Genomic DNA, 16,652 nt, shown 5'->3' on the forward strand with positions numbered 1-16,652 from the left:
CCAAGCGAATCCAAGGGGTGTAGTTAGTCATTATAAAAGGCAAACTTTACACCCAATAACATCTAAGTACGCGATCAAAATCTAATCCTCGAACCAATAGTGACGGCTGGCGAATAAATATTGTAAGGAGTGATTTATTAAGAAAGAGGCGGCCTGCAACCAGTGCCGGCCGAAGAGAAGCATAACGATGTAGCGTTAGCCAAATATGACGCCCTCTTATAGGTAACAAAGTGGCGGCAAATGCTAAAAAACAAAGTTCGGAAGAGCCTTATAAATTACTTCCTAAAGAAAAAAAAATGCATAAATAAGCATATTAAACTTGAATTTGAAGACATTATTAGCTTACGCTATGTTTCTAAAGAAAGTTTAATTTATTAAGCACAAAAAGGACTAATTATAAATTATTGATAAATAAGAAAATACAATAACTAGACAAGTAAAAATAATAAAAAAATGATGGTTCCAAAATAAAATAAGTAGTGAGATTGCAAATAAAGTAATCGTATTCGAGCTAATACAAAATGTTAACAAGTTTAGCTCATAGCTTAGTCAAATACAAAGTGTCCTTGATGGTTTAGAAGAACACTTTCTTTAGAAGACATTGATGACAATGTACAATTTTTGAGATATTGATGACATTGAACAACTGGTGTAGGGAGCTGAAACTTGGAATGTACGTTCCTAAGCAAGTGTATGAAAGTTTGAATAATTCAATAACAAAATTGAGGCGCCCCTCTGTGTTTCAGCACTAAAGCAGCCACTCTGTTCGCATGGTAGTGCCGGCCCTGCCAGCAACGATCCGATGCATCGGGATAGCTTGAAATATGCGCTCGCGCAGCTATTGTTGTTATGTGAGAAACGGAGTTTAACAAGCGGGCAACGTGATCGATGGAGCTATACCGACTAGAAAATGTTGGGAAATAGTATAATTTTAAAGTGAAATATTTTGTGCCGCGTGATATTTTAATAATGTTTTGCTTGGCTTGGCGGAGATGATCTGTGTTCTACTATGATTAACTATGGTTACTGCAGGCAGGATTAACGGTTGTTAATACTATTATTTCAGGCATTTAATTTTTAAGTCGGCCATTATATACTATTAAAGTTTAAATTTCAGTAATAAATACATTAGAAGGTATTAAATAAATAGATAAAAAAAACAAAAAGAAACTTCAGTAGTAACCCTTTTCACGGCGACAACGACACGGAACATATGAAATAACACACATACTTATACACATGTCCATATATACTTACGGGGTAGACAGAGCTAACAGTCTCGAAAAGACTGAAATGCCACGTTTAGCTGTATGTCTTAGTTATATATACATACATATATCTATCGGTATATATTTGGTTATACCACTCAATAAATAAATTTAAAATAGTCCTCGTAACTTCGTATCAGATTCACTTAACAATTTACGCTGAACGGGATCGAAGTGAGGCGAGGAACGTTTTTATGCCGCCTATAAAGTAGTGCATGTATATCAGCTATAAAATTACAATGTTGGAGGCTGTTTATAAATAAATCAGTGCTAAGATTGACTTAGCACATTTAATTTTGTATTTTTGTCACAATACCTACATTAAGAAGATAATAATTAACTTTATTCATATTTTATTTACCGATTTTTGCTAATAAGTAATTAATAAACAAAAAACTGGATCAACTGGATGCAATAATGAACTGCTTAGACATCCCAAACGCAAGAATTTTCTATCAAGAGTTCTCTTGATAGCAAAGCTTCAGACTAATATCAAGTTTAGAATATTTTGTCATCAACTTATCACATTTAAATGACTACCTATCTTAGAAGCGTCTGACTACCAGTCCATATTTTTTAAATTTAATTTCGAAACGGTCAGTCATTTTATTTTGAAACAAAACATTTTGTTTACTTCGTTCGTTCGTAATAACTTTTATTTCGACTTTATCCACTGGTTGTCTGGGAGAAATTGCATCAATCGCGCATCAAAAATTTAAAATTCCCTTTTTATAGTATTATTTAAGTTTGCAATTATATTAACTCATTCAATGCTCTGCTAATCCTACTCAAACAGAGAAGGTAATCAAACCTCCAAAGTGGCTCGTTACCCAGTAGACAGTACAGAATGCTGGTAACATGAGTAGGTTGCGACACTCGGTCAGCCCCGTGACAAATGACGCAATCCCTGGACAATGCAGCTTGTGAGCAGAGCGGATTTATTAGACCAGTGAATAAATATGGTCTAAGTTACACGAATCAGATTCTGTAGGTAAGCTACTAACCCACCACTTACTCATTTCATAGTTCATGAAAGGCTACTAAATGTATAATCGTACTCATCTAGCGTACGTCAGAACGTAGGGTACGTTCTGACATTAAATCAGGGACGTCCTGGTGAAAGGTCAGATTAAGAGTACCCGAAACCGATGAGCTTGCATGAAGAGAGTTATGAATGTGGATGAAGCGAAAATGTAAGCAGGGATCGTGGCAAGTGAAACGATGTAGTGTTTGACTACTCCTCCAGGAAAAAAGCGTGATTTTATGTATGTATGATCAGCCGAAACTACATTGCAGTTTAAAAAAAACATACTTACTTAATTTGGACCAGCTTATCTTCCATCACACAACTTTTTATAAAAAGTTAGTTTTTAGTTTAGTGCCGTGTGGTTCCCGGCACCAATGAAAAAAGAATAGGACCACTCCATCTCTTTCCCATGGATGTCGTTAAAGGGGACTAAGGGATAGACTTACAAAATTGGCATTCTTTTTTTTAGGTGATGGGCTAGCAACCTGTCACTATTTGAATCTCAATTCTATCTTTATGCCAAATAGCTGAACGTGGCCATTCAGTCTTTTCAAGACTGTTGGCTCTGTCTAACCCGCAAGGGATATAGACGTGACAATATGTATGTATGTATGTATGCAGTTTTTAAAAGAACAAGACGGGTTATTACTGCCTCATAAATATGACGAGTTTATACTTACTTCTACGGCTTATACTGACACGGTTGGCACTGAATCTTGTTAACCTCTTATGACTTGCGCCACGGATTAAAACCTAAGTGCCTAAGGGTTCGCCCTTTGTGCCTTGATTGTTAGGTCAACCGTACTGTCACCCACTCGTGCATTGAAATTAATTTAAATTTAGTATAGTAGCGCCTACTAAGAGTTAAAGCTTTTGTCTACAAGGGCTACGAAAGGGCTATGTCATGATGGGTTTTACTCAAATAGAAAACTTTATTTATGGATGGGATGGTGTATTATGTATTAATGAACGTTTTTAACTTCATCTAGAGTTATTTTAAAGTTTGAAAAAGAGAAGAATAATGTACGAATGTGTATAAGGCAAAAGAAGTATGCATCGGCAATTAGAAAAATATACTAGTTTCTGCCTATCCCTCCAAAATTAGAGTGAGATTTTTGTTTGTTTCAATTAATACAAAAACAACTGATTAGTATCAAACAGCTTTTTACGTTCTATGCTAATGATACTTGATTTAAAAAAAACATTAAGTACTTAATTGTTTAATACTGTTCTTTTAAGCTCAAGAAAACTAACCCATAACAAGGATAAAACATATACCGACATTGTCAAGCTGTAGAATGTACTTAATGATATTGTAAGCAATCGACTCGGCCAGATATTTATTATTACGAATAATTAAATGCTTTATCGTTTGGCGTTTAGGCAAATTGGTTGTATGCCCGTTGTAATGCAAATATAGACTGCAGTAGGCGGCCTGTCGGGCAGAGGTCAATAATTATAAATTAAACTTACGTATTTAAGTGCTCAAGCAATTAAGTAGTATTGCAATTGCAATATACTTGGATAACAAGGAATTTACTTTTTGCCCTAGGTTATGTCCTAACTCCTAATGTTATTTCCTCCTCCATTTGGCTCATCGAAGCTTATTTCTATAGACATTACACTCATTCATTAAATGACGCCACTCTCGGAGGGGCAGGCAGAGACTACATTTTTCACGATCTCTGCTATGTTTTTTCACTTCAATCACACTCATAACTATTCATGCAAGCTCGGTGGTTTAGAATAATTATTAGAAATTAATAAGTATGAGACATTTCAGCCATCTTAGCTGCGCATTGATTAAAACCTTTGTCAGTCACTAATAATCGTAATAAGAGACATTTCAATCTCAACTAAAGGTCAGTTCACTAGTCATAGAATCGAAGGTAACAATGAAAAAGGAAGGTTACAGGATGCTCGCCCATCCCCTGAAAGACCTCTTCCCCTTTTAAAATCTATAAATGAAGAGAAACAGTTATCAGGCCAGCGTGGAGTCAACTAAAACAAATATATGTACATTTGTCCAAACAAAACATTTACTGCCGCCACCGAGAGCAAATGGTCATCATGTTTCGCCCACCACATGTCAGCTAGATTTATACAGGTCCCTGACAAGCAAATTGGCCTGGAGCCTGAGGTATTCTTAGGCCTATTAACTCTCAGACTAGTCCTTAAGATGATTGATTTATTAACCTTTTTCGGTGAATTATACTACTCTATACAGTGGAGCCGATTACGGAGAGGATAACTTGAACATTCAGGCAAATGAATGTGTAACGGGTAAGGCTCCACTGCAAAGGTTGCGGAGGTCAGATGGATTTAAAATCCTGACTCTGAAGTCAGGATCATGGTCAAAAAGGTGCACCCCAGGGCTCCTCTCCAGACTGGTGAGGCTAAAGCCAATGAAACCGTGACTAAAGCCAGAAGAAAGAAGATACTGTGGAGCCGAAAATGTATATTAGTTACTTCCAAATTATCTGCTATTTCATTACAGACATTCCCTGCTCCAGGTTTCCAAGTATCTAACGTATAATCCTCCTTTGTATTTTCCGTTTTTTAAATCTGCATTAAGGTAAATGAGAACTGAACCAGGACTAACATCTGTAGCTTGCCATAACTATTCCATTGGCCACTGCCATAATGTACCACAGAAATTTCTTTATCCGGTACCTACGACGTTTCTTACACTGCACAGAGCGCGAACAACCAGCCATTCTTTCTTGCTCTGTGTTCGTCTCATATCAGCTTAGTGCTAATGCGAACATATCGTCGTCACCGAATGTATATCTCAAGTTTGACGTACAATCCAACACAGAAGTCACAAAATAGGTACCTTCTAATGTTTTCCGTTTTTAGGTAAACTAGCATTCACCCGCGTAATTATACCCTATTCCATAGTCCACACTAAATAATGAAGAAGTAGTAGGTATCTGGCCAGTAGGTGGCCCTGTCAATCCCGGGATCAATAAAAAAAAAGAACAGACCACTCTGTCTCATTCCCATGGATGTCGAAATAGGCGACTAAGGGATAGGCTTATAAATTTGAGATTCTTTTTTTAGACGATGGGCTAGCAATCTGTCACTATTTGAATTTAAATTCTATCATTAAGCCAAACAACTGAACGTGACCTATCAGTCTACAAGACTGTTGGCTCTGTCTATCCCGCAAGGGATATAAACGTGATTATATGTAGGTATCTACCTACGCAAAATTCTAATTTTATTGAAATGTCATTATAATCGTGTATTTAAAGTGTGATCGTGTCAAACTTTACTTTCGCAAATATTAGTTAGGATAACTAAATAATGATTACATACATACATAATCACCGTAATATTGATAAACAAGTGCACGTGCAGTTTCGTTACTTTATACTCCATCCATTGTGGTAGCTAATTCAGATTAGCTGGCCTTTGACACCAGGTGTCGTTTTATTGAAAGATTAATCCGAAGAACATTGTCGATATTTATTTATTACACGGCTTGCTTGGGTAAATTCATAAGAAAATGTTGTTTATTAGAATTTGTCAAACTATTTAATTTTGTTAGTGACTTCAGTTGAATTTTTGCAACAGATTTTTCGAACGAATTAAGTACCTAATGAAATTTGACACAAAAAAATCAGTAAGCCGATAGCAAAAACATACTGATTTATATGTTGTTGTGACGTTCAAATAGCATTATTATCCAGTCACATTAATATGTGACTGGATAATAATGCTATGAACGTCACTTCACGTCGTCAATGCAACATAATAATATCGAATAACTAACTTTTTTTCTATGTGTACTATACTTTTTACAACAAAATAAATTTTCAACAAGTATTTTCAAATCACAACAAATCATCGTAAATACGTTCTAAAATATTTTTAAAAAGCACTTAAGCTCTCACCTGTACGGGCGAGTCCAAACTCAAGTCCAGCTATGTGGCATTTCCCGCATCTACTATCTAAAAGGTTGCTTAGCGCTGGCGAAAGGTTACACAGTACAAATTCAATACTAACTTACCTCTTTAACCTACGTTTACTTTATTGTTCTCTAGCTTTTACCCGCGACATCGCCCTCGTGACATTCCCTTATTTTAAAAGAAGTTTGTAAGCTATATTAGTCCTGAATATCATTCTACACAAGGGTTAATGATTTTTAAAATCGGTTGAGAGTAGGTAGGTATTCCCAATCATCCAAACTTACAAACACTGCTTTATTATAGGTATAAGTGTAGATGTAAAACTGTAGATTGTAGCAAACGCGAATATTATTTCGAATCTTATGATGTCGTACTTGTTCTTGAACATTAAGCACATTCATATAAGAGCTGATTTATATTAGATACAATGTTTTATGGTAACAGTTAAGTACAATTACATTTACGTGCATTTATTCAAATGTTATCCTACATATTATAAACACAACATCAACCAAAACCCTTCCTTTAAGCGTTTGAATCATGGATTTTATAACCTTTATAAACTAGGAAACCAACGGTTTCAAAGCGGACTCAGAAACAAAACTACGAAATAAACAATAAACTTTAGTAGTACACATCCCACTTACTAATGGGCAAAGCGTGTATTCCCGTCAAATGGGCGAATTCTTCCTATACGGCCGCAATCACCATTTTAACTTGTTTTAATTGCTTTTATGTTTATATGTGATATTATATTCCTTTTATTGTGGCCATCTACATAATTACATAAATTAGTTTACATTTGTCGAGGCTCTTTACGCTTATAATGTAATTAAAGAATAAACGTTAAATGCACCTACCCTACAAGTTATTCTAAGTGCGAATTGCCGTCACCGATCTTATTTAATTATAATGACATCATCTGTTTAAAAATACATTCGCACAGTTTAATTAAATACGGTTCATTTTAAGGATATTTAAGGCGAATTTCTTCTTTATAAATTGCCTCTTGAAATACATATCTAAGCGATGTCGTCATCATCCTAGCATTTATCCCTCTTACGTTCAAAATACGTAAAAAAATGGAAAGAGATATGTATATATGTGTGTAGAGATAATATACCTACATACAATTAATTAGTAAAACTTTCGCTTTGTATCTCTCATCTTAGGGATCCTACTTCTGATTTTATTCTTAGCTGTTGATAAGTTTACGATCTACATGCAATCAAACAATATTATGATATTGTTTGTTTGTAAATACTTCATTTTTATAGTAGATAACAGTTTTTAGTAGATAGAGATTGTATTACATTCTGTTCTGTGTCACCAAATCACTTGATACAATAACAAAAGACGTTGATTCATGTACTTTTTCCACAGTGAGCAAGAAGCAGCAGTGATGAAAGCCAATCCCTGGCTTTATCACTACTACGCCGTCCAATCAAAACTACACTACGGTCTAGCCTACGAAGCAGCTTCTAGAATGTACGGCCCGCCCCCTCCAGACGTGCCGGTGTACCCTCCAACGATGCAATACACAGCGCCACCTGTCTGCGTCAATGGGAACCAAGTCATGATGCCTAGCCCGAGCTTACAACCGCATATACCACATGTGCCACCGCATTTAACACCTATGCATTACGCCTACGAGAGACCAGACAACGTCCCGGTAGATTACTCCGTGACCCTCCAAGATAATAGGTACGATATGTAAACTACTCGAAGTTCTTTAACTTAACTTCGTTAATTGGATCCATTAAATTTTATAGTGTCAGCCGAAGATCAAACGAATTTTGCACCTGCTGTAATGATGCGATTTCTTAATATAGATTCGCTGGTTGGGTTTCCGGGTCGCAGTAATGAACTTTAGTGCTCTTAAACAATAAATGGGAAAAATATCTTAATTCTAAAATCAATGTACGTTCTATTGTTACTCGATATTTATACCTAACAGTCTCGATACTAATCTACCGCTACCAAAATAAACCTAAATGTGACCACCAACTTCTCTTCGACCACTTAACTAATTTAGCGCCACGAAATGGCCACATGTGTAACATTAGCCTTCTTTTCCAGATACCACAATATCAGAGTGGAAGATACGAGGGTCCAGCCTAACGCGAAACGGAAAACGAAGAGTACAGATGAGAAACCCAATACTCCTATCCCTAACATATCCCCTCGGTGTACACCATCAACCGTCACATCTGGAGACACTCTAATCGCAGTTACAGCTGGCTCAATAGCGAGTAGACGACCCGGCTCCAAAAACTTCAATATAGCAGAGACAGAAATGGTTGATCAATGGAATCCTAGTCCCACTTGGTCGGAGTCCGCCCTACAGAAAGTTCCAGACGTTTGTCATCAGGATTTAAGTCCGTACGTGACGACGACGCCCCCTACGCCTTCTGGGACGCCAACAGCATACACGCACAATTATAGTCATACCTTTGTGTTCGACTGGTCACCAGAACAATACGTTCCTCATACTAACAATAACAATAGATGTAATACAGTAACTACAGAAAGTTCCTATCAGCAGGCATGGGAAAGAAGCCAAAGGACCTCGTTCCCCGGCAATGCCGAGAGCTCTGTGGATAAGAATTGCAATCCTAATAGAATAAGCTTACCTGCAAGAGGAAATAATCCGCCGTCTGCGTATAACACATCTAGAGAGGTCGAAGTTCTTAGAAGACAAATAGGTGAGTATAAAAATTAGGATTTGTAAGGTATAACGTATCTGTTTCTAACTAAATAGTTACATAGATATTTTTTTTTATATTTTAGATGCACAAGTAGGTACCAACGTGCTTTTGTTTAGTAAGGAGGCATAGGTACTCTTGGTAACCTCACGTCAAACTCCTGTTATTTTACGATCTCTAGGTACTTCTCTCTACTCCACATTAATTATATCCACTGAAAATAATAGTTTTGGGTGAACCCAATATCTACTAGACCGATTTTTATGAATATAGACAAGTGGTCCTCTGGAGTGATACGTACAGGCTTTTAGTTCAAAACATTCTGATATATTTCTTCTTATTTCAGATCATCCGCATCCCGACTCACCGGATGCCAAAAAACCGGCATTATAACTATAGTATAATTATGTCGTATTTTTATTAAAATAGTTCAATACTTGTTACCCTACTATGTATAATTATTTTTATAGAAAAAGCTCTGGAACTCTCCTGTGATCTTCGTGTGTATAAGTATTGTAAAGTTTTAGCTAGATTGTAAATGTTTCTATTTTTTCTTGTACAAATTATTGTAACTATAATTTAGATTTACTCACATGCAATGTGATTGTATGCTGTTTATAAATCGGTAGTGAATTTAAGTCCGTCCAATAATTATAAGAAGAGATGTGGAATTTACAAAAACTGTTAAGTTGAACAAACATTTCAGTTCTTTTATATACAGTAGTAGGTATCAATAAAAGAGGGGAGAAAAGTGCTTTATCAACGTTTTTTAATAACTCGACTAAGCAAATGCAAAAATTGAGCATAGCCGATAACAATTAGCTAACGGATTTTGAAAAAAAAAAATTAGTGATGATGACGTAGTCATTTTAAAGGATTTTTGTAAAATTTTAAAGTACCCATCTTTATAATAAACTATTATTTATAGCGTTCAATGGAAGGTTGTTAAGGTATTCCGTCCAAGTCTTCCTATTTAAATTATAATAAATTTTACTCCTTAGAAGTAAGGAATGTGTACAAGAAGTTAAGAAGGAATGTGTACAACTCCTTTAAATGTATATCTGAGAATTAGTTTTCCTTTCGAATAGGTATTTTATTTAGTATTAATTTATGCCTGATGCATTGTTGATTGAAATAAAAAGTAAAGATATTACAATGAGAACGAGTTTTATTCCAACTCCCCGTAAATCCCAGATCAAAAATTGTCATAATAGTGTTTCTGTGCATCTTGTGCACAGAAAATTAAATATGCAGGGTGTCTGGTAAATCGCTTTACATATTTAAGGACATAATCGTGAACACATACATACATATAATCACGTCTATATCCCTTGCGGGGTAAACAGAGCCAACAGTCTTGAAAAGACTGATAGGCCACGTTCAGCTGTTTGTCTTTATGATATGCCCCTTATATATAACGCGATTGACCAGACTGCCTCCTACAAGAAGAAAAGTTTTAATCCATCTCTTCTGATCCATGACAAAAAAAAATTGCCTATCTATTACCAGCCAAAAACCCTAAAGATGTAACTAAGCTGACATGATTTTTCATCATTTGAAGTTATGAGATGAAATGTTGGGAGCAAAATGAAATCAAGAAGAATTCAAGATCAGGAATCAAGAAGAATCAACAAGAATCATGTTTGTTGAATAAAAACAATAGCTTTGCGATAATAACTTTATTTTAGAATAAAACATCCAGACTCTCTCAAGAGACTCATGAAAATAAATTGCTTGTAAAAAAATCACAAAACATTAAATTAATTATGCAAATACAATAAAAATAGTATTTAAAAATTCCATACATTTTAATCAGGCCTCAACCGCATATTTCTCAATAGACAAAGATCCCTAGCAGTATCTTTTCTACCATAAGGGCTAGACAAGTCATGCAGCCTTAGAATCAAGCTTATATTAAAACCTTCTGGAAGAGCCTTTATCAAAGTGGGGACCAATTCACTTGGCATCTTTTGCAGAACTAAATGCGCTCTTTCATGTCCACAAGAGACGACGTACGACAAAAACTGAAGTATAAAATGTGTCTGTGGGGTGACGTCGCCATTCTTCCCAGCCAATTGGGAAAAAGACGTGTATAGTGTCTCTAAAGCCGATTGTAACGGCTCTTTCAAGGTCACCCCTGAAACATTTTGGCCTTGCCCATAGTAACCACTGCTGTCTGAACTATTATCATTAAGCCTCCGCACTTTACTCGATGTCACATCCATATCATCTGAATCGTCATGCCGACGTTTTCTAGAATTATGTAATTTATTTGCATTACTGTGTTCTAATGCAGCATAAATGCAATAAACTGACAGTTTGGCCAAAATAGTTGATTGTGGCTCAACAAGCTCTTCACATAACTTGGCATTGTACAAATACTGAGGCAGAACATGCAGTAACAAAGCCTCAGTACATTTTTCAATATCTAAATGTAGTATAGCAAAAACTATGTCCACTGATCTATCAAGATCTTCCTGGTATCTGAACTTTAGGGTTTCCTTTACTAAATGTGTTACAAACCATACTGGTCCTGTCGTATTTAATAAACACTCAAAATTATGTGTTGCATCAATGTGAAGATAGCCCCTTGATTTTATGTCCTCCCATATAGTCTGTAACTGCTCTAAAATAGGCTGCCTTGATATTATATTGTGGAATGTAGAAGCCGTTTTCGACTTGGGCGCTGAAGATGGATGGATGTCATATTGCATTTTCTTTATAATGTGAGTCATCAAAACTGATCTTTCCTTAAAAGTCTCAATTTGTTTCTCGACGTCATTTGGTGGTGTTAAGAATTGTTGAACCATATTCATTGGTTTCAGGAATGCATCTTGATGAACCACATTGATGTAGGCACAAAGCCAGACAGAGGCACAAACAGCTAAAGAAGTCATCTTTTGCCTCAGAGAATCAAGCATCCGCTTGACATCTCCAGCTGATAGTGATCCTTGTTCCCAAGCAAACAAGACTTCTCTTATAACACCAGCCACATTCTCACACAAATCATGCGGTTTCATATTAATATTCTTAAAGTCAAAGTCTGGTGCGCTCAGATGTCGAATGAAAACATCAACAAATTGCAAATCACATTTCTGCAATATTTGATCTGGTGGTTTATGGACTCCTTTTTGTGGCATACAATCTCTAACCCAGTGTTCGAAGAAACTATCTCCATTTTCCTCTAAAACAGCATCAGCACCATATTCTTGGACTATGAAGCAGAGAATGAGAAATGATATGTCAAAACTCGCTACTTTTGACTGAGATGCTCCTTTTTCATTGGATGAATGGATGGCAAATTCATTCAGTTTTATGAGCCTTGAGACTATTAACTTCAACTTTCCCTCTACTGTTGCTACAGCTAGGATCTTTTCCAAAGTTCCTCCACCAACAATCTGACACAGCATTGGATTCAGTGAATCATGAATCTTACTGAAGTCGCTAGCAAGTGTTTTTAAGATACCAGCAAGTGTTGGCTCTGCCCTTGTAATAAAGACTGGTATTGGTGCTTGAAGACCAGTAGGCTCTAATTTCTGCAGTTTCATATCTTTTGTTTCTCGTCGTTTATTAAAATATGCCAAATGGCTTTCTGATAATACATTCAACTTAACAAGAGGTTCGATTAAAGTTATGATACTATTACATGAACTCTTTACATCAACAATATCCAGAAGAGGAGTTGACTGCAACAGCTTCTCAAATGCTTCCACGACTTCCACAGAATATTCGCCTTCTTTGCTTGCAGTACCACATATACTATGTAAATTGTACATAACTTGAGGGACCTTCACGAAAGTAAAAGCTGCCCATAATGCTTGGTTTGAAGCAGTCTTACAAGAATCATTGAGAGAAATAAAACAGGATCGGATCAATTCACAATACAGTCTTGACAATGTATATCCTTTTATGCGTTTAACCATAAGTAGTTGGCTCGTCAATAGTTGAGAGTCTGCACTTGGGTTTGCTAATAAATTTACTGCAATGAGTGCCTGCAGACAATGTCCCACTGTTTCCATCTTAATATTTAATGGTGCAATTTTATCTATATCCATGTTACATATTTTTTGTAAAGTCTCATGTAAGGTCACTGGGGCCTTGAACTGAGTATTCATCATAATAAAAGTTGAGATTTCTTGGCATTTCTTAGTAACCTTACTATATTCATCTGGATCATTTTGTTTGGCAAGATAAAACATAGCAACCAAAAAATCCGTATTGACTATTGAATTGAGTATGGATGTGGACTTCTCAAGCAATTCTTGACTCTGAATTGGATTTGATGCTGTATATTTACTGAGTGAGTAATGGTAAACTTGGAAAAGCCACAAAATAATTGATGATACCGCATACGCGAGTACTTCTTCTTCCATCTTACCCCTGCATGTTATATTGTCAAGGAAACCTTCTAAAAACTCCAAAAGGCTCAAAATACAGTGAGGTTTATGGAAAGCGTCGAATTTTGATATTCTCTGTAGCACTGCTGCATATGACACAAGATGTGATGCAAGTGAATGTTTCAAGTAGGATATTACTAACTGGTTGGCTCCACAACCTACCATGGCTTGCTGAAGAATACAATCAGCTAGGTTATAAAGGTCTCCACTTACGCCTCTAGGTAAAATTGTCTTGATATTTATACCCCATTGAATATCTGTCCATCTTTCTCGCCAAGCTTTAAGAATCAAAGCCTTCAAAGAGCTTGTTTTACTTGTAATCTTTGAGGCATCCATGATCACAGGCCTGCAGTCACAAATGGCGAAATATTTTTCTGTTTTCACAATGTCACATTAGTAAGATCATTTATAGTTTGTACACCATTTGTGTAAAGAATATAGGCGTCCCTTTAAACACATGTTCACATTTCCAGTCAACAATATAATTTTAGCAGCATAGGCAAACGAAACAACCACACAACTAGTTTTGTTTTTACAACAGGACACTTCATTCCGATTGTGTGTGATCGTCGGCTGCGATTGGTCAGTTATTATATCTGTCAAAACTTACCAATAACAGCGCAGAAAATTCCTACTGTAAACGTAATCGAAAACAGTATAAATGCGTTTGAATACTGCATGCATAAATTTAAACTTAATCAAATATATTTAATTTTTTTAACACAATCTTCGTATAATGTTTAAAAAATTATAGTCAGGGCCCAAATAAAGAAAACTTTAAATAATATTAAAAATTAAGGTTGTTGTTCAAAATCAAACAATACAATCTAAAAACAAAACGTTAAATTGTCAATGTCAAACCTGATAACAGGTTATCAGCAGTTCAGTACCTACCTGCCAAAACCTACATTTCGCATCGTCTGGTTTGTTTGTTTACATTCGAAAACTAAACCAAAACTTTAGTAAATACAATGAGTTTCAAGAGTTATAAGGAGAAAATTGACGAGGGTGATACAGTGATTTTATATCTAAGTAACAATCTGTATGCATTAGAAGTGCAGAAAGAAATAAAGAATAAAAAAGGTGATATGTTGGAGAATGTATTTCAAACACCTTATGGTGCTTTGAAAGTAAAAAGTCTAATTGGCGCCGAGTATGGATCTAAGGTAAGCCAAAATATTAATGTTTTCATTCTTTTTGAAATAACATTTCTTTTTGAAAAATCAATTACGATAGTAATTTAGGCATAACCTAAAAGTCCAAAATCTTTAGAACTTTTATGCAACCGCAGTCCTATTCTAGAGTGCCTCGCAACAATTAAAAAAAAAAAAAATTAAGTAATCTGCCATCCGCTAAGGACCACTTTTGTATAGTCGGAAGCCCATTCTATGTGGTAGGCTAAATCGGCCTTAGTCGCTTATTTTTTAATGGTGCAATTATATGAATATCCTTGTCATTTCGGTTTTTAATGTCTGTCTCTGTTATGTCCAATTAATATGATATTCTCTCTCATCTTCGTCTGTTCTTGGCTAGATCCTCCACAGAAATGCTTCTAAGCCTGTATAATAAATGACCACTTAATAGGAAAAAATATTTCTTTGCCAGGTGGAGCTTTCCAAAGGCTGGGGGCACGTACTACAACCGACTCCAGAGCTTTGGTCACTGACTCTACCGCACAGAACACAAATCATCTACACACCTGATATCAGTATGATATTGCTTCAACTAGACTTGGTTCCAGGCTTTGTGGTTATTGAAGCTGGTAGGTCTTTTTTTTGTATCATAATTTATATTTGCTAACATTCCCTTAAAATTAAATCAAATGTTTTTCTTAGTTGCTAACACTCATTGTTGTGGTGTTTTCGTTTTTAAAGCAAGGTCAACCCTGCACATCGTTATTTTGATTTATAAATATATACGTATACATAAATATATTATATATTAATATATATTTTTAGCTCTGATGGATTGTAGGGATGTTTCTGTTATAGTGAGACAGTGGCATTAATATTGTAAATCACATAAGTTTCCAAGAGTAGACAATAACAAAGTCTTTTCACTTGCCACAATACCTGCATACTGTTGAACGTGCTCTTGACCAAATCTTCATAACAATGTCCCTGATTCATATACATACATACATATAATCACGTCTATATCTCTTGCGGGGTAGACAGAGCCAACAGTCTTGAAAAGACTGATAGGCCACGTTCAGCTGTTTGGCTTTATGATGGAATTGAGATTCAAATAGTGACAGGTTGCTAGCCCATGGCCTAAAAGAAGAATCCCATGTTTATAAGCCTATCCCTAAGTCGCCTTTTACGACATCCATGGGAACGAGATGGAGTGGTCCTATTCTTTATTTAATTGGTGCCGGGAACCACATGCCACTGATTCATATTCATTTATCAATATGTATTATGTATGTTTACTAAATTTCCTAGGTACGGGCAGCGGCTCACTAACCCACGCTTTAATAAGAAGAGTCAGACCTCATGGCCATGTCTACACATTTGACTTCCATGAGCACAGAGCAAATGTGGCCCGAGAGGAGTTTAAGGATCATGGGATTGCTGAATTCGTTACTGTAAGTGTAGCTGGAATTTTTTTTTTATCATTCTTAACCATAAATGCAAAAAAAATTAGAATTCATACATATTATAAGCATGCCGTGTGGTTCCCGGCACCAATACAAAAAAAGAATAGAACCACTCCATCTCTCTCCCATGGATGTCGTAAAAGGCGACTAAGGGATAGACTTACAAACTTGGGATTCTTTTTTAGGCGATGGGCTAGAAACCTGTCACTATTTGAATCTCAATTCTATCATTAAGCCAAATAGCTGAATGTGGCCTTTCAGTCTTTTCAAGACTGTTGGCTCTGTCTACCCAGCAAGGGATATAGACGTGACTGTGTGTAGTATGTATGTATTATAAGCATGAGAAACGGTAAACGTAAAATGTTTATGTATTTCACAAAAAACGGAGGTCTTGAAATGATTTGATTATGTGTTATAAATAATTTTGTACAAAAATAGGTACAATATGATAATACTTAGGTACTATTACTTACTTATATACAAAAATGTATTTTCGCCCCAAGTTGATTTCTAGACCTTACTCGCTTCACTCGGTCAATATGTGTTGATGTAGCAACATATTTTCAGGCACAACATAGGGATGTACTTGCACGAGGCTTCGGCGAGGATTTAAAAGGGAAAGCTGACGCAGTTTTCCTCGATTTGCCCAGCCCTTGGGCGGGAGTCCCTCACGCGGTAGAAGCTATTAAGGATAAGGGTAAGTTTTTGTGCATACTTAATTGTATAATCATGTCTTTAGCTC

The 16,652-nt window shown here is 36.0% G+C and overlaps 3 protein-coding genes across 6 annotated transcripts in view; 2 read left to right on the forward strand and 1 right to left on the reverse strand.

Moving 5' to 3' along the window:
- LOC106131618 (PAS domain-containing protein cky-1) overlaps positions 1-9,685 on the forward strand; it is a 151,964-nt gene extending 142,279 nt beyond the window's left edge. For all 4 annotated transcript variants that reach the window (XM_060949862.1, XM_060949863.1, XM_060949864.1 and 1 more), the window contains 3 exons: positions 7,593-7,913; positions 8,289-8,914; positions 9,261-9,685. In XM_060949862.1, coding sequence (XP_060805845.1) covers positions 7,593-7,913; positions 8,289-8,914; positions 9,261-9,307 — 994 coding nt within the window. In that variant the 3' untranslated portion in view covers positions 9,308-9,685. The remainder of the gene's footprint in view (positions 1-7,592; positions 7,914-8,288; positions 8,915-9,260) is intronic.
- A 901-nt stretch (positions 9,686-10,586) lies between these two features.
- LOC106131709 (mediator of RNA polymerase II transcription subunit 24) lies at positions 10,587-13,821 on the reverse strand. The gene has a single exon (XM_013330885.2). It carries the CDS (start codon positions 13,645-13,647, stop codon positions 10,723-10,725), a length of 2,925 nt encoding a protein of 974 aa, XP_013186339.1. The 5' UTR covers positions 13,648-13,821; the 3' UTR covers positions 10,587-10,722.
- A 392-nt stretch (positions 13,822-14,213) lies between these two features.
- The window catches only part of LOC106131611 (tRNA (adenine(58)-N(1))-methyltransferase catalytic subunit TRMT61A), a 75,194-nt gene continuing 72,755 nt past the window's right edge, over positions 14,214-16,652 (forward strand). Inside the window, exons 1-4 of the mRNA XM_013330762.2 lie at positions 14,214-14,477; positions 14,917-15,073; positions 15,756-15,898; positions 16,478-16,607. Of these exons, the coding sequence (XP_013186216.2) occupies positions 14,283-14,477; positions 14,917-15,073; positions 15,756-15,898; positions 16,478-16,607 (625 nt within the window). The 5' untranslated portion in view covers positions 14,214-14,282. The remainder of the gene's footprint in view (positions 14,478-14,916; positions 15,074-15,755; positions 15,899-16,477; positions 16,608-16,652) is intronic.

This window comes from Amyelois transitella, chromosome 20, assembly GCF_032362555.1.
Source record: "Amyelois transitella isolate CPQ chromosome 20, ilAmyTran1.1, whole genome shotgun sequence".
NCBI classification, from domain to species: Eukaryota; Metazoa; Arthropoda; class Insecta; order Lepidoptera; family Pyralidae; genus Amyelois; species Amyelois transitella.